The 22,816-nt window shown below is 59.7% G+C and overlaps 1 protein-coding gene across 1 annotated transcript; it reads right to left on the reverse strand.

Annotated features, from left to right (window-relative positions):
• Positions 1–1,988: 1,988 nt before the first annotated feature.
• NEMP2 (nuclear envelope integral membrane protein 2) lies at positions 1,989–21,772 on the reverse strand (the record flags this gene model as incomplete). The annotated part of the gene is given in 11 exon segments (XM_080671123.1): positions 1,989–2,912; positions 3,471–3,708; positions 5,131–5,307; positions 8,367–8,580; positions 10,578–10,692; positions 11,907–12,000; positions 13,266–13,338; positions 13,467–13,691; positions 13,694–13,877; positions 14,963–15,078; positions 21,449–21,772. Coding segments are annotated over 11 exon segments (2,457 nt in total). The 5' UTR covers positions 21,546–21,772.
• Positions 21,773–22,816: the final 1,044 nt, after the last annotated feature.

Consider the following 22,816-nt stretch of genomic DNA (forward strand, 5'->3'; position numbering starts at 1 on the left):
CAAGCTCCCCTCCTGAAGGACAGAGCTGCTTCGCTGCGTGCCCTCTGCCCGTGCCCTCTGCCCGGGTACAGGCCTTGAAGCAAAGGGGGGAGGGGGAGGGAGAGGGAGCTGGGGAAGGAGGGAGAAAAGGGGAGAGCGACTCTTAGGGGAGCTAGCCACATAGGGCTGACGGGATTAGAACTGCGAGCAGCACCTAACGAACCCCAAATCAACGGACACAAGGGGAAGGCACCACACATCACATGCTTTAATGGTTCAGCTTCTCAGCACTCACACCGACACGGACAAATCCACGCCGTCCTCTAACACACTGAAACCAGCACCCCGGGAGACACGGCTCTGCTTCTCTCCCGTCCGCTGTCTTCATGGTGACGTTACCCCAGCTGGGTCAGCACCTCCGTGCCCGGCAAAGGCAAGGCCCGGGGTCTCTTGGGGACCCCAGCGGACTCCTCGCACGCCAGTCACACGCGTAGAGTACAACACCAGCTGCCTCCGGGGGGAGGAGCGCGGTGAGACAAACACTGACGCATCTGATGCCTGCATGCGTCACCAACAGATACCATCACGACACATCCTACTGAACTGTAACAACACTTACGAAACATCGTCATAAATCTGAACGGGAGACACTTTGATTTTTAACATCAGAGGCTACTGCCCAGCCGGTGTTGCTCAGTGGTTGAGCGTAGACACCCGTGAGTCAACAGGTCACGGTTCGATTCCCGAACGTGCCTGGGTTTAGGGCTGGATCCCCAGTATGGGACGTGCAGGAGGCAGCTGATCAATGATGCTTTCTCATCGATGTTTCAATCTCTCTGTCCCTCTCCCTACCTCTCTCTCTAAAAAAAATCAATAAAAACGTATTAAAAATAAATAAAATCAGAGGCTGTGTGAAAGCACAGATTGAATTTAGTGCATCGTACGAAAAGAACAGAGCTCCCGATGTGACCTGGTGTCTGGCAACGCTGGAGACCTGTAGGACACTGGCCCAGGAAAGCAGCCTCAGCTCTCTGCACGCCCCTCCGTGCCCTCTGCAGGGAAAGGCTGCTCACTCGATGCCTCACAGCAAAAAAAGCTCGCGCTTGATTCTCAGAACCAGCTTGGCGACACCGTAACCCTGGATTGCTTTGCCACGTCGGATCCGGATCCTTCCGCAGTCCTCCGCGTGGGCCTCCTGGGCTCAGGGTCCACTCAGCACTCAGTTAGTCCCTCCTTCCCCCGGAGTCTTTACAGGATGAGTCAAGAGCAAGACCTGCTCTCTGTAAGACAGATCATGGGTGTGTTCTGCAGGGAACTGTTACCAGTATACAAAACTAAACAGCTTGTAAAACGAACCGGCCAATGCAAAATGTCACGAGAGGTTAAACGCCTCCAGTTTCAATACACAAAAATATAGAAGTCGTTCTAATCTGATTCTACCTATAAAAGTCTTACCAAAACTTTAAAATATAATGGTAGGAAATGTTTCTCTTCATCACAGTTACCAAATAGCTAGTGGGCCGTTATCCTAATATATAAAGAGCCAGGGTCCGTCACGTCCTAAACGACCGGACAGATGACTGAACACCAGGCTAGGGTCCCGTGGCCCCTCCCCGCACCATGAGGTGGCGTTGACTGGCGAGCGGGCTGAACTGCTGACCTCTCGGTCCCTCCCCCTCCTGTCTTCTGCAGTCTCCGATCGCAGCATGGCAAACAGGGAACCACAGTGAACGGAGCGGCGGGCGGAATGGCAACCTCTTGGTCCCCCCCCCTCCCCCGGCTGCAGGCTCCGGGGAAATGGAGCCGTGCTGCGATGGGGAACCACAGAGAACCAAGGGGTGGTGGTGGGGACCGGCCGGCAGAAGATGGCCTAGGCACCCTAACCACGCACGATCTGGTGTGCGCCGGGCTTCCAGTTAAATACAAAAAAGGCACCGATCCAGTGAGGCCCAGGGCTTGGGGAGATGGCCTCGCGCTCCCTCTGAAGGCCTCCTCGGCCGCGCTGGGGGCTACACCAGGCCTGAAGCGCCACCCGCGCTGCCGCTAAGTGTGGGCCGGGACAAGCTGCTGTGCGTCCCAGACCTCAGCGCCTCCATCAGTAAGTAGCACTTTCTCAACACGTGAGCCAAGGACACTCGTCTCCTGGAAAACGGGTCTGTGGTCAAATGGAGTCGGAAACTGCTGCACACGGTTTCTCCCTGCTGCACTCGGCGTCGACCCGAGCTGACCTGAGAATCCCCTTCCTGAGCAGCACCCATCAGCACGTGGACGCGCCGGGAGCACGTGGGGTCGGCCTCTACGCGCCGGGAGCACGTGGGGTCGGCCTCTACGCGCCGGGAGCACGTGGGGTCGGTCTCTACGTGCCGGAAGCACATGGGGTCGGCCTCTACACACCGGGAGCACATGGGGTCGGCCTCTACGCGCCGGGAGCACACTGGGTCGGCCTCTACGTGCCGGGAACACACTGGGTCGGTCTCTACGTGCCGGGAGCACATGGGGTCGGCCTCTACACACCGGGAGCACGTGGGGTCGGCCTCTACGCGCCGGGAGCACGTGGGGTCGGCCTCTACGCGCCGGGAACACACTGGGTCGGTCTCTACGTGCCGGGAACACATTGGGTCGGTCTCTACGTGCCGGGAACACATTGGGTCGGCCTCTATGCGCCGGGAACACATTGGGTCGGTCTCTACGCGCCGGGAACACACTGGGTCGGTCTCTACGTGCCGGGAACACATTGGGTCGGTCTCTATGTGCCGGGAACACGTTGGGTCGGCCTCTACGCGCCGGGAGCACGTGGGGTCGGTCTCTACGCGCCGGGAGCACGTGGGGTCGGTCTCTACGCGCCGGGAGCACGTGGGGTCGGTCTCTACGTGCCGGGAACACACTGGGTCGGTCTCTACGAGCCGGGAACACACTGTGTCAGTCTCTACGTGCTGGGAACACACTGGGTCGGTCTCCCAGCACCTGCGCTGGCACCAATGCAGCCTCCTGACCGGCACAGACGCTGGGCAGAGAGGACGCGGTGCCTGGTGCTGACAGGCAGACCCAGGCTCGCTGGCCCCTGAAGGCCAACACAGTCCCCTTGTTCCGAGTGGAAATCTTCACTGAGGGAGTGGCGATGGCAGGCCCAGGACGTGGGCCACAGCAGGATAAACAGCAGGCAGGCCGCGAGTGACCGTTCTCTCCATCAGTGCAGTCCTTTCCCTGCGCCGGGGTCTTCTCCATGGCAATGTCTTTTGCCACCATCCCCTTGGCTACTGACCACGTCCTGGTCCTGAGTGACATGCAGGGGCGGGGGCAGGGGGCAGGGCCAGGGCAGAGGAAGGGGGCGGAGGCAGGGCCAGGGCAGAGGAAGGGGGCGGGGCCTGGGCAGGGGCAGAGGAAGGGGGCGGGGCCAGGGCCAGGGCAGAGGAAGGGGGTGGGGACGGGGCCAGGGCAGGGGCAGAGGAAGGGGGCGGGGCCAGGGCAGGGGCAGAGGAAGGGGGCGGGGCCTGGGCAGGGGCAGAGGAAGGGGGTGGGGACGGGGCGAGGGCAGAGGAAGGGGGTGGGGACGGGGCCAGGGGGCAGGGGGTGGGGGCAGGAGCAGGGGCAAGGCACTCAGGCGGCTGCCCCCGCCCCAGGTGGAATAGCTGCTCCTCCAGGAAGGTGCCCCCCAGGCTGTACTGCTCTTCGTGAAGACGCATTTCTTCCGGCGACAAGTGGCTTCCTCCGAGGACGAAGTCCGCAAACCTATTCAGTATTTGTGTGTTTGTTCTAAAGAAAGGCCATGTGACCAGGGAAAGGTTTGCTGGGAAGGAAACAGTTCCCTTGCTACGCGTCCTCCTTAGTGATGTGCACGCGGTGGCCATGGAGAGTGGCCTTTCCACGGGAGGTGAATGCGGGACGGCTCCCGGGGTCCTTCTGGCCTTCAGGGAGAGGGGAGGGGTGGGCAGACGCCACCCCAGCGCTGCCAAGACCACTGCTGCCTCTAACGCTCTCTTCTCTCCTGAGACTGGATTTGTTCCTTATTTTACTGCCGACACTTCCCCTCCGATCTTTCCCTGAGAGTGGGGGGTCGAGTGAAGCCCCCCCTTTCCCTGAGGGCGGGGGGTCTAATGAAGCCCCCCCTTTCCCTGAGGGCGGGGGATCTAATGAAGCCCCCCCTTTCCCCGAGGGCGGGGGGTCTGAATGAAGCCCCCCCTTTCCCTGAGGGCGGGGGGGTCTAATGAAGCCCCCCCTTTCCCTGGGGGCGGGGGGTCTGAATGAAGCCCCCCACCTTTCCCTGAGGGCGGGGGGTCTAATGAAGCCCCCCCTTTCCCCGAGGGCGGGGGGTCTGCATGAAGCCCCCCTTTCCCTGGGGGCAGGGGGTCTAATGAAGCCCCCCCTTTCCCTGAGGGCAGAGGGTCTAATGAAGCCCCCCCTTTCCCTGGGGGCAGGGGGTCTAATGAAGCCCCCCCTTTCCCTGGGGGCAGGGGGTCTAATGAAGCCCCCCCTTTCCCTGGGGGCAGGGGGTCTAATGAAGCCCCCCCTTTCCCTGGGGGCAGGGGGTCTAATGAAGCCCCCCCTTTCCCTGAGGGCAGAGGGTCTAATGAAGCCCCCCCTTTCCCTGAGGGCGGGGAGTCTAATGAAGCCCCCCTTTTCCCTGAGGGCAGAGGGTCTAATGAAGCCCCCCCTTTCCCTGGGGGCAGGGGGTCTAATGAAGCCCCCCCTTTCCCTGAGGGCGGTGGGTCTAATGAAGCCCCCCCTTTCCCTGAGGGCAGAGGGTCTAATGAAGCCCCCCCTTTCCCCGAGGGCGGGGGGTCTGCATGAAGCCCCCCCTTTCCCTGAGGGCAGAGGGTCTAAGGAAGCCCCCCCTTTCCCTGAGAGCGGGGGGTCTGCATGAATCCTGCAGGACGGAAGCAGAGGGGAGATGTGGGCAGAGAAGCCTTGGGGTGAACTGCAGCAGCACTGCCCACACCAGAGGCCGCAGCCCGTCCCACCCTCCTGCCTCTGGGCCTCAGCTCTGACCCTCGCGGTTCTGCGGGGCGGCCAGGCCCAGGGCAGAGGGCAGCGTCTCTGGCAGCCTCGCTCGCCTGCCAGGGGCACGATGCTCCGACGCAGGGTCCGCACCGGCCATCGCGGACCCTCGCAGCGACTCCAACTCCAACCGGGCCGGGGCCGAGCGGGGCTTACTTTCTCGGCGCCTGGAGCCTGGACACGGCCAGCCAGGACGGGAAGTCGGGCCGGCGGCAGGCCTGGCGCAGCTCCCCCAGGGCCCGGGCGGTCTCGGCCTCAGCCTGCTCCCTGTATTCCTCCTCGGTCAGGTACCGGAACGCCAGCCTCCGGGACGTCAGCCACTTCTTGCCGTTCCTAGGACACGCGCATTTGGCTGCTGGGCTCCTGGCCACGTCGGGTATTCAACTCAACCCCGAGACTTTGGAACTACATTCCCCGGGCAGCAATGGGCGTAGCTCTCCACTCCCTTGGTATCACACTACACATGCTAAGCATGTAACGTGCTTTCACGCTGCTGTCGCGAATGTGGCACGCAGAACACGCAGCGCGGGCCTGCGGGCACGCAGGAGGGTCTGCGGACTCAGCCTCCGTCTAGCGCAGTGGTCGGCAAACTGCGGCTCGCGAGCCACAGGCGGCTCTTTGGCCCCTTGAGTGTGGCTCTTCCACAAAATACCACGGCCTGGGCGGGTCTATGTTGAAGAAGTGGCGTTAGAAGAAGTTTAAGTTTAAAAAATTTGGCTCTCCAAAGAAATTTCAATCGTTGTACTGTTGATATTTGGCTCTGTGGACGAATGAGTTTGCCGACCACTGGCCTAGCGCAGTGATGCCCCCAGAGAGGGAGTGCGTGCACAGGGCGGCGTGTCGGCAGTTAAACCAGCTCCTGCTCGGCCGCGTGCTCCGTGCTCATGACCAGAGGTGCTTTCCTACAGGGAAGTCCTACAGGGAGACTCTCATACGAATGCTAACGGCGATAGATGAGGTCTTCACATCATCACTCATAAAGGAGCTTTAAAACGTTTAGGGCCGTTCACACGTCAGTGTGCCCGAGAGCCCCCCCCCCCCCCCCCGTGGGAGTGAGCATCGCAGTCACCAGTGGGTCCTGAAAGCATTTTCTGGGGGATGGGGACCTGCAGCCTGTTCCTGGTGAAGATCCGGTGGCTGATGGCCAGCCTAGGGACGCTGACGTGGTTTCCGTCTCTTCTCTGAGCCCCCCCCCACCCCCCGGCCTCTGAGGGGGAGACGGGCACAGGCCGCCCCGAGGCCCGCCCACCGCGGGGACGGGCAATTCCTTCCCCGGGCGGAGCCCCACCTGCTCACAGGACAACCTGAAGGCAGCGAGCACCCCCCGCACCCGTGGCTGCACAGGCTAAGGGACGGCGATCCCGCATGCAGTGCTCGGCGCAGCCAGCGCCCAGGGTAGTGTTCAGTAAGGACGGTAACAGAGCGCTGCCTGTGTCCCCAATGAATTCACACGGTCCTTTGGGAGCTGGAAAGCACTGCAGACACCAGGGTGCCGTCTCCTGGTTCATTATTTCGCCTGTAAATACGCTCCAGTCCTCCCCTCGTCCTTCACGCCGTCACCCCAGCCGCGTGGCGGGAGGTGGCCATGTGCATGTTGACCACGTTCACGATAACCACCTGGCAGGGGGCTGGTGGAGGGGAAGAGGAGGGGGGTCCACCCCGGTCCTCAGGACACCGGCCGGGCTGGGAGCAGGGCCTGGAGGAGGGGAGTGGTCAGCCCCCCCACCGAGGGCCTCCGGGATCCGGTCACTGTGGGGCTCTGACCCCGGCAGAGCCGTCAGCCAGCCTTGGCCTCGGCCTCGGCCTCTCCCACCGGCCCTGCCCGCTCGGCCTCTCCACACCCTCCGCACAGGCTCTGTCCTGCCCCGGCCCACCTGAGCCCGTGACACCACCCCACACCCCACACGCAGTCACAGATCCATAAACACCAGCTCCCGGTCTCCTTCCTGACCGCCTCGCTGGCCTCGGGAACATTCATTAGCTCCTCGTCCAGCCCCGCCTCCCGGCCTCCCGCCAGGGCCTCCTCACCTCCGGCCTGGACCACTGCCCCTGGCCCTCCCCCACCCTCTGCCAGACGCCATGGGCCACATCCACTGCCGGTGGGCGTCCGTGGTCTCGGCTTTGATTTTCGCTTGTTGAATATTTTAATTTTCAGACTAGGGGGCAACATTTAAAAATCGCAAGAACTCACATTCTCCTCCACATTCCTCGCTTTTCTGGAAAACCAGGAGACCTGGCAGGGCGGGGCCCTACTCCCTCCCACAGGCAGCACTCAGCTCAGGCCCCTTCCGATGGGCTGCAGTCACCCGGTGACGTTCCCGGTCCTCACGGCCCCGCGGCCCGGCCCTGCTCAGCACCCACTCAGCACTCAGCACCCACTCAGCACTCAGCACCCACTCAGCACTCAGCACCCACTCAGCACTCAGCACCCACTCAGCACTCAGCACCCACTCAGCACCCAGCACCTGCAGCCCCAGCTTCTGGGTACGGACCTCCTTGGGCATCCGCCAGAGGGCGCCCGCTCAGCCGCCACCGCTTCCTCCCCGACCTGCGCTGCCTCCACGCCTGTCCTGCCCGCCTCGCTCGCCTGCCTCCCGGTGCCATTGGGGCTTTGTGGTCGGAGAGCCTCCCGACGCCGAGCCACCCGGCCCTTCCGACCCATGAAGACCCGGCCCAGTGCCAGCTCCTCCCGAAGTGCCCCCGAGCTCTCCATGCCCGCGCTGGCAGGCCTGCGCTCGCACCACGTGTGTGACAGCGTGCGTGACAGCGTGCGCACCTTGTGCGTGACAGCGTGCGTGACAGCGTGCACCTCGGTCTCGGCAAGCACGGCGCAGGCGCAGGGGCGGGGATGCCTCATCTGTGCACGACCTGCAGGCAGGCGCTCAGGCCACGCGGCGACGACCGGGCGGCCTCGCAGCGCCACCTCAGCAGTCACGCACCCCCGAGCTTCCAGGAGGCCGAAGCCTGGCCTTAAGGCCGAGAGAAGAAAGCCCTGCGTGCCACCCTCTTCCACCCGCAGGCTCATCTCCGACCCCCGCCCCATCCCATGAGCACCACGGGCACCTCCGCAGCAGGGTTTGGCTCTAATGCAGGGAAGTGCAGGATGAAAGGAGAAACTTGAGGCAACCCGAGCCCAGGCCTCTGTCACGAGTGGGGGGGGGGAATGGGGGAGCTGCCATTCCCCACGTGGGCGGGAGCCTCGGGACAGCAACGAGATGCAACCTCAGGCTCCCCTCCCCCCCCTCCCCTCGGAGGGAGGGAACTCTGCAGGTGAAATGCGGTCCATCATGAGATCAAACACGCCATGTCCAAACATCCCCCCAAACCATCAGCAGAACCAGAGCTCACCGTGGCAAATCTGCCAGGAAAAAGAAGACGCCTCCGGCACATACCTGAGCGCTCTGGCCAGGAAGTGCAGAACCCAGGGCAGCAGCATGAGGCCCACGGCGGCCCACGCGGCCTGGGGCACGGGGGCGCCGCAGTGGGTCAGCGCCAGGGCCAGCAGCCGCAGCGTCCACGCCAGGAGGCACCGGCTCCTCTCCTTGGCCGGGGGCCCGTGTTTGTAGCAGGCAGCAAAGCTGAGAGACCCAACCGCCAGGACATAGCCTGTAAGAGCAGAAGAAGGTAACTAGTATCACTCTGAACTTGAAAATTGATGGTAAAACCGGCAGAGGTCTGGCCGGCGGCTCCGGGGTGGAGCGTCGACCTATGAACCAGGAGGTCAGGGTTCGATTCCCGGTCAGGGCACAGGCCCGGGTTGCGGGCTCCATCCCAGGTGGGGCGTGCAGGAGGCAGCTGATCCATGATTCTCTCTCATCATTGAGGTTTCTATCTCTCTCCCTCTCCCTTCCTCTCTGACATCAATAAAAACATTAAAAAAAACACACACACACAAAAAAACCCCCCACAAAAATAACATAGCCTTGACTGAGAGCTAAACAGGGGTCCTCGAACTTTTTAAACAGGGAGCCAGTTCCCTGTCCCTCAGACCATGGGAGGGCCGGACTATAGTTTAAAAAAAAAACTAGGAACAAATTCCTATGCGCACTGCGGGCCCGGGACGCGTTGGCTGCTAAGCAGGACAGGCAGCGGCCCCCGGCGGGCCGGATCCATGTCCTCGGCGGGCCGCATGTGGCCCGCGGGCCGTAGTTTGAGGACACCTGGCTAAGAACATACCAGAAAACCTTCACTTCCGTTTTCTTTCTCCGATGAAGTAAAATGGAAAAAGGCACCTAAGGCTCGTTACTCCCTCATGTGAGGTGCTGGGCTGACCGGTTCCGAGGAGGGTGCGTTACCGTTCTCGGTGTCAGTGAGGGCGCAGAACCGTCCGTGACTCTAACACGTGTCTATTTTCAGCCCAGAGTCCTGGGAGGACAAACGTCCTCGTGGCGGCCTTGGCCCGGGGTAAGCCCCAGCAGAGGTCCCGGCTGCAGACCCGGCTTTTTATTTTCACGTTCCAGTCCCCAAAAGAAAGTGTCACTTTACAGCGGGGGGATCAGGCTGCGCCCTCGCAACCAGGCCCGCGATCAGCCTAACAACGGGGGACCGGGGATGCTCTGCATCTGGCGGTGGGCGGGCGGGGGGGGGGGGGTGTCCAGCGTGCACGCGGGCCTGTGCGGGCCACCAGGAGCGTGTCGCTTGCGTCTGAGCGAGCCCCAATGTCCCGTTGAAAGGACACGCAGGAGAGAGAGAAGCACGGCTGACTTGTGCCACAGGGGGTAACCGGAGAAATCCAAAACGTGGGTCACCCTACAGGACGCCGGAAACCAGCTGCGGTGGATGGAGAGCCTTACAGGGCAGAACGGACACAGAGCGTGATTCCAGACTGCATCTCAGCTTACACGAACCAACCACCGAGGCCGTGCAGGGAACTTAAACATGGCCTGGGTAATAGATGGTTTTATGTGACTTTCAATTCTTGTTTTCTACAAGTGCTCAGTGAAGTATTTAGGGGACCATACCATAATGTGGGCGATTTACTCTAAAAAACACTTTAGCATAAGCAGAAACAGGAGCTAAAAACGTAAAATCTTAACATGAAACAAAACGTGTATTGCTTTTGATTTGGGGGCATAAACCTGTGGGAGAAAGCTGGGGTCGGGCGTCAGAAGGAAACCAGTCCTCTCGTCCCCCACCAGCTCCCGATTAAACCGTGAGAAGCAGCTGGTGTTTGGGTGACAAGGAGAACAAGGGCTCCCTGATGCCTCCCTGTTTCTGGACAGTCGGGTTTTCATGAGTCGCGTATACTGAGGACGGCTCACCTTTCATCAAGACAAAGACCTAAAGAGCCACATTGCAGAGAAATTTCCTCATTCCAAGTTAGATGTGGTCAGAGCATCTGCAGTCAAACGGGGCAAATCGCGTTTTTGCTCTTTTGAACATTAGGACAGAGAGCTAGGAAGGATGCCACGTGGGAAGGGTATGAAATGAGATCGAATAATGAACTGAAGGCGCCAACGATGGGAATAAATAAATGCGATTTTACACAGCGCCGCTTAGTTCCAAACGAAAACCCGGAGGCCGGAAACGTGTGCCAAGGGAAGGCCTCCGGGGCGCTTTCCCGCTTCCCCAGCAACAGAATGTGTCTGAGAAACGTTACCTACCTACGACGTACGTCCTGTGCTCACACCACAGCCACGGCAGGTGCTCCACGCACTGGCACACCATATACACTGAGGCAAACCAACAACCAGCCATTACAGCCCCGAAGGTGCTGTACTGCGTGTGGAGAAGAGAAACGGCACAGTGTTCGCGTCATTCGCTCTCAGAACGGCAGAAGCCAGCCAGCCAGCCCCCTGCACCAGACACTTCTCTACGCAAACCGCGTGGCCGTCAACTCGGCCCCCGGGTCTGATTGAAGGTGCGGCCCCGGCCCAGCAGCCCTGGCGCCCTGGGAGCTGCCGGGATGCAGACGCGCGGGCCCAGGGCCGGAGCCGGAGCCGGAGCCGGAGCCGGCACGTGGGCAGGGCGCCCGGTGCCGGCGAACAATTTCTCTCCAATGATGCTGGGCCGCACCCTCTAAGCCAGGGGTCCTCAAACTTTTTAAACAGGGGGCCAGGTCACGGTCCCTCAGACCGTGGGAGGGCCGGACTATAGTTAAAAAATAAACTATGAACAAATTCCTATGCGCACTGCAGGCCCGGGACGCATTGGCTGCTAAGCAGGACAGGCAGCGGCCCCCGGCGGGCCAGATCCATGTCCTCGGCGGGCCGCATGTGGCCCGCGGGCCGTAGTTTGAGGACCCGATTAAGCAGAGGAAGGGCAACTAATTATCATCGTGAACTAGTGTGCGCGTCTCCTCGTTCTGTTTTGGGGAACGAATAGCATCGCCGCAATCCGCAGATGCAGCGACGCTGCTAGTCCCCGCTCGGGCGGCTCGGCCGTGAGAGTCCTCACGGAGGCCGGGATCGGAGAGACTCTCTCAGCATCGAGTCGTCGCCGTCACCCACAAGGGAAACACATCACCCAGGGAATGAAAGGTCTCCAAAGGCCGAAACCGGTTTGGCTCAGTGGACAGAGCGTCGGCCTGCGGACTGAGGGGTCCCGGGTTCGATTCCGGTCAAGGGCATGTACCTTGGTTGCGGGCACATCCCCAGTGGGAGGTGTGCAGGAGGCAGCTGATCGATGTTTCTCTCTCATTGATGTTTCTAGCTCTCTATCCCTCTCCCTTCCTCTCTGTAAAATACCAATAAAATATATATATAAAAAAAAGAAAGGTCTCCAAAGAAGTGTCAGCAAGACGTGCTCTGTAACTACAGACGGCAATAAACTAAACTGGACTCCAGAAAAAGGTCCACTGTGAAGCCGGTCCACGCGACGCAGAAACAGCTTGAATGAGGAGTCGTCATAACCGACGTGGCTCCATCTGACCACGCGTCGTGCCCACAAAGACCCCGATCCCCACGCTGGCTCACGGCACACGGCATACCGACCTTGGGGATGGACCTTCTCACCAGCAGCAGGAGGAAGACCGGTGTCATCAGGACGCCCAGCGCCGTCCCCAAGGAGTAACAGAAAGCGGGGCTTCTGTCACGACAAGCAGATGGCGTCCGTGTAAATGCCAAGCCACGCTGATCGCATGGGAAACATGTTTCACTTGGCGACGGGAGAAGAAAAACTCAGGCGGCGGCTTTAATTACGTCCCGCGCTCTTAAGTCATGGAATCGCTGCCTGAAATGTATGGTGAATAGCTTTGCCACGGACTCAAAACACAACGTGTGCGTTACCTTCTGTTCAGCATCGGACCCGACAAGGATTACAGCGCCCCTGTCAGGTGGTGGGCGGGCGGGCGGTGCCCGAGCCTCAGCGGCGCCCACAGCCGGAGAAAGCGCTGCCGGGCCTCGGCTTCCCGGCCGGAGGCTAAAGAGCCGCCCGCCCGCCTGTGCCCAGCTCCTCGGTCAAGCTTCCCGCCTCGCGCTGCACCAGCAGCGGCCAGGCTCACATGGATGGGGCCGCGGGGGACGTGACCCACTGGGCTGTGCCACAGGGAAAGGCCCAACATAAGCCACGTGCAGGTCAGCACACTAAAAAGTGAAAATGGCCGAAACCGGTGTGGCTCAGTGGCTAGAGCGTCGGCCTGCGGACGGAAGGGTCCCGGGTTCGATTCCGGTCAAGGGCATGTACCTTGGTGGCGGGCACATCCCCAGTGGGGGGTGTGCAGGAGGCAGCTGATGGATGTTTCTCTCTCGTCGATGTTTCTAACTCTCTATCCCTCTCCCTTCCTCCCTGTAAAAAAGCAATAAAAATATATTTTAAAAAAAAAGTGAAAATGGTTGGAGAGAGACTCCTTTCTCACCAGGGAAGTCGTAGGAAACAAAATGCCAGAGGGAGAGGTTTGTCAGATGCTTGTTCAATTCCACCTTTGGCACCGGAGCTGCCCGTCGGCGAGGTGGCCTCTGAATGGAGAGCCAGGCGCCTGCACCAGCAAACCCGCTGCCCTGCCAGCCCCGGGGGGACGGGGGGGGGGGGGGGAACGCGCCCAGTGCCGGCAGATTTCCTTTCCTCATCTACACGGGGGACCGTAGCACAGAGCTCCCCGCGAATAGATGGGTGCAGGGGAGCAGGTGGTGCCAGCGGACGCCTGGGAACGCACTCGGACGTGTCCGTGCCATCGCTCCACAAGCGACCATTCCCGCTCGAAAGGCCTTTCAAGCTTGAGCTTCAGGCCTGCTGTTTGCAAACCCTGGAGCAGAACGACCCTCCAACGGGCGTGGACCTCCTTTGCAGGACGCCAGCACGGCCACGCCCTTTGGGTCCCCAAGTTAAGAAGGCGCAGGGGGGGGGGTGCTTACCGACTCAAGCGCGCCGCGTAGCGCAAGAGGGCGATGCCGGCCACAAACAGGAGGACGAGCCCGAAATCCACGGCTGGAGCAGAGAAGACACACGCAGGACACAGACCGTCAAGGCGGTGGCGTGACCGGGAAACGTCCACCTCCTGACGTGTCGCTCGGAGGGACGGGGCCGAGGGCGCCGGGAGGCAGGGGCGGACTCACCGCTGCGAGTCACGTGCACCGAGTGCCGGCCGGCCGGCTTCACGGAGAAGCACACGGTGCCCGCGTGTGGACGGATGTTCACGGCGATCTCGTGAGACTCGCGCAGGGTCCAGAGCATGTGGATGGCGCACTGGACAGCAGAGAGCACGGTCTCTGGGTCCCGGCAGCCGAGTCCGTCTGTGATGTACACAATGCTGAGCAGGTCGGCGCTGGCGATCTTCACCTGTGAACCCGAGCGCAGCTGCATGAACGCGAGGAGCCAGCGCGCCGCGGAGCCCTGAGCAGAGCAGAGCCCGGCTGGCTGGACGGGGACACGCCGGTGCACGTGGTGGGTGTGGAGGCCACGGGCGCACCCCCACGTCGGGAGTGGATGTCTGTTCCCCGGGCTGTGGCTGATTCAACTCCTTCTTCCTGCGGGTTATTGGGGCCAAGGGAGACGTAAGCAAAGACGAGACAGAGGAATAGGTGGCCAAGTGGTATAAACCCATCAGGAGAGGGGTGATCTCGACCATTTTCTCCGGTGACTGAGAGGTGTGCCCTCTGGATCGGCTCAGACATAGCCCCGGCGTCTCTCTCCACCTCCTCCTGAGGGCAGAGCCTGGCCTCAGGGCCCCCCCCCCCCCCCCCCCCCCCACGGCTCACAGCACAGCACCAGCCACAGCCACACGTTGTCACATGGCAGCCTTGCTGCAGCCCTGTCTGCCCATTTCTCCCTGCTCAGGGTTGGGGTGAGCCCGAAGCGGGGCATGGCCACCAGCTCCCAGCCTCGGGCGTCGGTGGCATCACCCACTGCCTGCCTCCCCCTCCTCGTGGATTTCGCCCCGCGCCCACGGTTGCGTGCTCTCCGGTGCCACCTGCTGTTACACAGCTGGGGATTCACCATACTGGGGATTCACCAGCGCCTCTGATGGTCCTGTCCCCCACCAACCTCCACGAGTCACTGGACCTTGTCAGCCCCAAACGGAAGCCCCTGCATAGCCTGGCCGACCACCTCCTGTCTTCCCAGCATGCCGCTGGCCCTGCACCCAGCAAGCCTTGGACCCCACCATGCATCGGGCATCTTCACCTGCTCCTCGCCCCGATGGACTCAGCCCCTGCGTGTCCGGCTCAATTCCAAGGCGCGTCATTCGCAATCATTGCCTCACAGGCACCGTCTTTGTTTTCCCGCCCGCCTGCAACATCCGGCCCACCCCCCCCCCTGCCCCGTTCTACTCTTGCACTTGTGCCACCAGCTCTGCTGTGGACGCACACGTGGTCCCCTTCCATGTGGGCACCAAAATAAACACCAAACACATCCACAGCGATGGGCAGGGGCAGGGGGCATCTGTAATACTTTCAACAATAAAGACACATTTTAAAAATACACAAAATACGTATTATTTTCATTTTCAAAAATAAAAATAAAGCCATGACCTTTTTTAAGGAGCTTGATTCAAAGGCCAAGAAAAATAAACGAATTCCCTGTTGTAAGATAAGCTTTCAGAGTACGCGCTTACGTGCACGGTTGACCATATGTACTTCCACTCGATCTGGGGTTTTTGATGGTAGCAGTAACAGTCCGACTCAGAGGTTTTAATTACATCCGTTTCCTTCAAAGCTCTGCACCTTGGAACTGAGAAGTGTAAAAGAAAACACATTTCCTAAATATTTAGTTGCCCAGAATCTTATCTTTTTTCTTTTTTATAATCTATGACCAAAAAAATTCTTCTCTCTGGTAATTATAGGCAACCCAGCAGGAGGCAGACCAAACGTTCCAGTCCAGGACTCTGACGACATTTGGAGGACACGCCACGAGCACGGAGAACAGGCACTCCCTCCACCCAAGACAGAGAAAGGCCGAGGGCGCTTCCCAGGAGAGAGGAGGTGCCTGTGAAGGACCCAAGAACTGAGCTGCGGGCAATGAGACAGAAGTCAGGGGGTGTGGTGGCAACCGTGTGCAGAGGGACAGAGCGGCACCAGGCCTTCACAGGATGGCGTGTAGGGGACGTCTCACCACGGGACGTCTCACCACCTGCAGCGAGAGGCTGGCAGGGGTCCTCTGGGGCCTGAGCCTGGCCGACCAAGGCCATCTTCCCACTGAGCGCTGGTTTTCCCCTGTGGTCCTCAGACGCTCCCCAAACATTTGATATTTTCACTCGTAAGAGCGAGACGATGCCACTCAGGTGCTGTGAGCTGTCTGAACTTAGGAGTAATCGCTCCCTGGTCTCCTCTCCGCCTGGAACCTGGCGAGGCCTTCTGGCTGGCCGCCTGCTCCGAGCTGCCCCCCCCGCCACCCCGTTTCCCCACAACCTGTCCCATAATCTGCACCGAAACGTCCCTCGGAGCGCACGACGGACCTACGTCAAACCCCCCACGGACCATAGTGAACCCACCTCCCCTTCCTGGACCTGCTCTCCGCCTCCCTGCGCTGGGCTGCCCCAGCCACACAGCCCTCGGCCTCCAGCGCCTCTCTTCCTCCTTGCCGTCTCCTCGTGTTTGGCACGTGAGGGCACTGGGTGCGAGGGCACTCCCAGGAGCAGGGACTGGCTCTGCATGTCAGCCCATCGTCAACCAGATGGGCAAGTGTGAACGGGGGTGGGTCGCCCAGACTACCGACACCGAGAGAAACCCCACTAACAAGCATGTTGCAGACTGGCCCTCCCCAGGAAATCCCGAGTGGCCTCTGCTTTCGAGATACGCCTGAGGACGAGCTCATACAATACCTGGGACATTACAGACCGTGTGTCAACACTGCATGGCGTCCTGTGGCTGCCCGCCTTATCCTCCCTCTAAGGTGAATGCATTTCCGTCACCCCGCGAGAATTCCTAAGTATCTAGGAAGTGAGGAACTCCCAGCCCCAAGAAGCCACACCCCTGGCTCCAAGGGAGTTCCTGCGAACCTCATGGCACAGACTCGTTGGACGAGGCAGGAGACGGTGACGTGTGACAATCGAGATTGGTATCGTGGCTGGCCTGCCGCCTCCCTAGAGAGAGCCAGACCCTGTATCTCAGATCAGCAATTGTCAGCCTGTGTGCCGCCAGGGCTTTTAAAACACGCCACACCTGACTGCTAGCCGGGGGCCCGGGCCTCAGACTGTCCGGGAAAGAAACAGCGAAGGCCACACAACAGCCGTCTCGTGCGAACGCAGCAGCGTGCACCTATTTGTTGTCAGATTGGCAAAAACGATGTTCCGTGTGCCGCAGGAGTTCGCAATTAGGTTGCGTGTGCCGTGAGATGACAAAGGCTGAAAACTGCTGTTTCAGATTGTTCGCACAGTCAGGCGTCCTCAAACGGCGGCCCGCGGGCCACAGGCGGCCCGCCGAGGACATGGATCCGGCCCGCCGGGGGCAGCTGCCTGTCCTGCTTAGCAGCCGACGCGTCCCGGGCCCGCAGTGCGCATAGGAATTTGTTCATAGTTGTTGTTTTTTTTTTAAACTATAGTCCGGCCCTCCCACGGTCTGAGGGACAGTGAACTGGCCCCCTGTTTAAAAAGTTTGAGGACCCCTGGGAGGTCTTCCCCAGGCCTGTCCTCCCTCCAGGGATCCCCTAGAAATTCATTGCTGTTTCTACTTCCTCTATCGCCACCTACGGGTGGGAACGGGAAGTGCAGCCAGCATCGCAGCTTGTGGAGCTCCACCACCGGTTCAAGCCCCAAGCGCAGGCTGGGAGCCACCTGTCGGCAGGTGTCTCCCATTGAAGCGGCCTCAGCCTTCCCTGGTTCACCCCACCAGGACGGGGCCTGCTGGCCCACAGTAATGTCAGCAAAACCAGGGCATCCAGAACGCGAGGAGGAGTTTCCAGGGGCCCCTGAACATGCAGCAAGAATCCTTCACCTGGAGGGGCAGCTGCCAGGGAGAGCCTCGGCTTCCATTGGGACTGGAATCCGTCTGAACCCGGGGGCGGGTGTGGGGGGGGTACCCCTAACGAGGTGTTGGCTCCCTCAGACCCGAGTCCGATCTGGGAAACGTCTGGAAGCATGGGCTATCCCGGCTCTAGCTCCTCTCCTAAGCACTTGGAGGCTCTGGGGACCAGCCCGGAATGCCATCCTCGCTCGGCTGCCCAGCAAGGCAGCGTCTAAGTCAGCCGTGGGCAAACTACGGCCCGCAGGCCGGATCCGGCCCGTTCGGCTGTTCTATCCGGCCCGCGGAGCCGAAAGAGCCGAGGGTTCTCTTGCTCTCCCCTCCGCTCCTTTACTTTGAATTTATATTAGTTCACACAAACACTCCATCCATGCTTTTGTTCTGGCCCTCCGGTCCAGTTTAAGAACCCATGGTGGCCCTCGAGTCAAAAAGTTTGCCCACCCCTGGTCTAAGCCGTGAATGAGCATCGCCCTCCTGAGCTCCCCAGGCCCTGGCAGGCTCTCCTGTCCTTTCAGTCAACCTGAGTGGACTCGGTAATATTTGTGCCCTAACTGCCAAGACACAGCACAATTACTTACATTACCAAAGGGTTCGAGTCAGGTTTACTTTAACCAGTGAGATCCCTTAGTTCCTTGTGAATGCCACCCAATTTATAAATATTGGATTAGTCTATGAACAGGGACAGCTGCGTATCCCCTGCTTTAACTTTAAAATCACTCCTCTGTAGTCTGTTGTCATGTATTACTTCTCCTACGTGTGTAAGGACATACTTAAGTTAGAGTCTAATCATTCATAAGATGAACATATTCAGTCAAACTCGAGAAAGGGGCAGGTGGTGCTTAATCCTACTTAGAGTGTATCTTATCTAATAAAGAGGGGATATGCTAATTGACCATCACTCCGTCACAAAGATGGCTGCACCCACAGCTGAGGCCAAGTTCCCTTAAGGAGCCTTAAAAAGCAATCAGCAGGGACCTGAAGCTACACCCTCCCCTGCCCCCGTGGGGCTTGACAGAGGACCTCAGGCCACGACCCCCACCCCGGCACCAGGCCAGGGGACCTCAGACCGCACCCCCTGCCTGGCTGGGCTTGACAGGGGACCTCAGGCTGTGCCCTCCACCCAGTGGGGCTTGATGGGGACCTCAAGGTGCACCCCCAGTGCTGGGTCTTGGGAATTCAGGCCACACCCCCGACTAGCAGGGCTTGATGGGGGACCTCAGGCCATGCCCCCCACCCAGTGGGGCTTGACAGGGGATCTCAGGCTGTGTCCCCTACCTGGTGGGGCTTGATGGAGGATCTCAAGGCACACCCCCTGACTCAGTCTGGGCTGGGGGACCTCAGGCCATGCCCCCCGTCCTGGCGCCAGGCCAGGGGACCTGAGGCTATGCCCCCTGCCCAGGCAGGGCTTGACAAGGGTGGGACTGGCCGGGTCTGGATCTAGCCCAATGGGGGTGGGCCGGCCGGGTCTGGGTCTCAGGCGATTTTGAGGTGCATGTGGGTGGGTGGGGACTTGACTCTGGGTCCCATGGTGAGTGCCAGACTCTGACAGGAGGAAGGTTTTCATATACATTTTACTAATTTTCTTTCATCGCTGACACTTCTATTATAGAGAAAAGGCAAATAGCAATATTAAATTATTTCCTCTAATTAATCCCCTCTTAATGTGCACGGATTTCGTGTACCGGGTCACTAGTCCTACAATAAAAAGCACAAACGCACCTCAAATCTTAGCAGATCTTCAACCTCCGACACAGAAATATTTCTGCAATATTTCCTGAAATACTCTCAGGAGGAACTATTTTCTGAAATATTTCCTCCTGAAAGTAACTTCACATGGTCCTCACATGAGAAAAAAGTATCTTCAGGTGAACTATTCCAGAATAGTAAAACCACCCACTACACTCTCATTTCCTCCCTCCGGCCTACACCGGCTCCTCTTCTGGGACAGGGAAAGGGAGGCAGAAGAATGGGAAAAACAAAAAGCAAAAAGCCATGGAACCTTCACCCCTGAAAGCTGCATGGGAGAAGGGTGTTTCTGGGTGTTATATTGTAAACTGTCACTGTCAAAGGAGCGAGCACGGAGCACCACGGTTACAAAGGTCACTTCTCGCTTCTACTAACCTAGTGTTTTTGTTTTGTTTTTTAACATGGCTTGAATATAAATCTGGGTAGTTTATGTCCCCAAGAACATGTGTAATAGAAAATGAAACTGAAATTAGCACAAGCTAATGTGTATTCAAGTATGATTTTCATTTCAGGCCCTAACTTTTCTTCTCCCACAGATAAATCGGAACACTGCTGATGGCCACGCCTGGGAATGCAGTGGGGGCCTGAACTTCTTCCCAGGACACGGCATGGTTTCTAGGAACCTCACCAACGGCTTGCAAACCACTAGGGGCCCTTCCTCTCGGGCAGACCTGCCCCTGACTTGACTTCAGTTAGGGTGACAGAGGCTGGCCTCCGCCTAGATTCCCTCCATTCCCCGATGGGGGCTGTGTGTGTGTGTGTGTGTGTCTGTGTGTGTGTGCGCATGCGTGTGTGTGTTGGAGATGGAAGTTTAGAACAGGAAGCGTCCTCTAATCTGTTATGAAGGGAAGTACCAGCTGTTCGGTGTCAGGGTTCCTCCTGAAAACAGTGCTCTCCGAGCAGCAACAGCCCTGGACACTGCCATCCAGGCCGCAGCAGCGTCACGAGCAGACACAGGCCGGGCCTGCTTGAGTGGCGAGTGTCGCTGTAAGGCACACAGACTGCCCTTCTTTCGAGCTGTGGGCTAGACTTTGATCAACTTGGGGGTTCCTGCAAGTCTCAGGCAGACGGAAGCTCGGCCGGCATCCATCTCGGCTCGGCCGGCATCCATCTCGGCTCGGCCGGCATCCATCTCGGCTCGGCCGGCATCCATCTCGGCATGCCTTGGTTAACACAACAGGAGAGTGAGCTGTTAACACCCAATCTGGGAACACAGAATCTGAAAACCCACTGGTTTCACGGAGACAAACACAAAGTGGGGGGCAGCCTGGGAAACCATTCGGACCCAGAACAGCTTCCTTCTCCTGATGAGAAAACTACAGTCCAGAAAGCTTATGTGCCTGGACCTTCCACAAGTGGGTGCGAGTGTGATGACTGGACTAGAACTCGGCTCCCGGTGTGGGTCCAGGGCTATTTATAATATCCCGGCCGTTGCCAGGCTCAGACACCCTCCTTCCTGGCAGCACTGTGATTTACTCTTTCATCCGATTACTAGTATACTGGTCACATGTCTTACCAAGCCTTCATTTCCCCATCTGTAAAATGGGCTTTAAATGTTACCCACCACCCCCTACGCAGGACTAGGCGGATGTTAGATACAAGGCCGTGGAAACACTGCCTAACAGCAAAGACCAAACCAAGGTCTGTTCAGTGTAAACAGATCCCCAAGGCGATCCCCAAGGCGTCCCCAGTTGGCAGCTGTAACACACTCTGATAATGGACCCCATCCGTGGACAAGGAACCCGGGTTTATTGGGGCAAAGGGGGTCCCAGCTACAAGTCCACACTTGGTTGCCCCCTTGCAACCAGAGGTGGCGGTGGGCAGTGATTCCAGGAACTCTCTCGCAGGGTTTTACGGGAGAAAAAGGAGTAGGGGTGAGCGGCAGTTCTGGAGCCGGAACCCCGACTTCAGGCCAGGACCTTGAGGTCACTGCACAGATGACCCACCGACGCCACCAGCAGCCACCGTGTGTCCCCTGGGAGCCAGGCACCGCGCTTGTCACCGTCCCCCGCCTCCTGCGCGGAGGGGTGGATGCATTTCCCGGCGCCGGTGGCGGACCCGCTCACGGCCACGGAGCCGGGCGGGGCGGGAACTGCGGTCGGAGGCGGAAGCCGCAGCGACCCCGAGACCCAGGCTCCCGCCGCCGCGGCTGCAGACCCGGAGGCCCGGAGGCCGGCGCACGGCCCCTCTGCGCTCAGGCCGCGCATCCCGGCCGGGGAGACGGGGAGCGGGCAGAAGGGGGCTGGGTCCGCCGGGCCGCCCGCGGGGTGCGCCCTCGCGGGGCAGGGAAGCGCCCGCCCGCCCCCCACCCCCCACCCCCCACCCCCCACCCCCCACCCCCCTGGCCTCCCGCCCGGGAAGGGGGCGCCCCGCGCGGACCCGGCGCCCGCCGTTACCTGCCGGCGGCGTCCCGAGCGCCTCCTTCGTGCGCCCCGCGCCCGCGGCCAGCAGCGCCCAGGGCAGCAGCCACCACGGGCCCGCGCGCGACCGCATCCCGCCGGCGCCAGGCCCCTCGGCCCCTCCGCCAACGGAAGCCGGAGCCTCGCGGGGTCCGGGGGGAGAGGGCGGGGCGGGCGCGGCGGGCGGGGGGCGGTGCCCTCGCGCGGGAAGGCGAGGCCCCGCCTCCCGGGGCAGGAGGACCAGCCTGGGCGCGCGGGGCACGTGGGGCCGCAGCCGGGCGGCTCGGGACCTGGGTTCGGGCCGCGGGGCTGCCGGGTCCTCCTCCCGGGGCGCAGGGCCTCCCCGGCTCGGCGCCGGGCGGGGCTGCGGGGGGGGGGGGGCCGCGCGGTGGCGGCCACGGAAGGTCTGCCCGGTGACTCGGCGCCCCGGGGGCAGGCCCTGCGGCAACTTCCCCTTTTACCAGTAAAAGCCGGTGCCTTTGTTTTCCCTTTTTGCAACACGCGGTCACCAGTTGGCAATGTGGTTGCTTAAACAGCATTGTCGGTCTAAGCTCAGAAACACACATTTCCGTGTAAAGAGGCTGGAAAAGTCCCCCCACCATATCACACACCCTTGAGGTTACCTGGTGTTTGAAAAGAAGAAGAAGAAAAGGAACAGATGGGTGGTGGCCAGAGGGAAGGGACAGGGACCCCGGTGAGTGGGCAAAATGGGTGAAGGTGATGGAAGGTTATCAGATCAATAAGTTCTTCCAATCTGAGGCACAGCATGCTGACTGCAGTTAGCAATATTGAAGTTAACAATATTGTACGTTATATTCGGAAGTTGCTAAGAGGAGATCTTAAAAATTCTCATAAGAAAAAAACTTTGGTAATTATGTGAGGTGGTGGATATTAACTTATTTTGATGACCATTTTGAAATATAGACATATCAAACCATTATGCTGTACACCTAAAACTAATACATGTCCATTATATCGCAATAAAACTGGAAAAATAGTATAGAACCATCAATACTAATATGGATAATTAGTATAGAACTTGCAGCCTTGAATATTATATTGCACTTAAAACAACAACAACAACAAAAAATCTGCAGACGCTCCTGAGGCCCTGGAACCCTTTAGTGTGATTCAATGTTCACATTAAACATTTACTAGACTGAAAGGTCATTTCCTCTTTTCTAATTCTGGTCTTCGGCTGAAGTATCTCAGAGACCCCAGTTGTGACGGTAAGCATCCATACAATAGTCTCCTCTTCCCTCAAACTCTGAGTGGGACTCGCCTGTCCCTGGCTTCACAGAAAGGTTGTGTGGCCGGCAGTTACAGACGTGAGCAGAGCAAGGACACGGGCCAGGAACAGGTCAC

Source organism: Plecotus auritus, assembly GCF_963455305.1.
Source record: "Plecotus auritus genome assembly, chromosome: 5".
Classification (NCBI taxonomy): Eukaryota; Metazoa; Chordata; class Mammalia; order Chiroptera; family Vespertilionidae; genus Plecotus; species Plecotus auritus.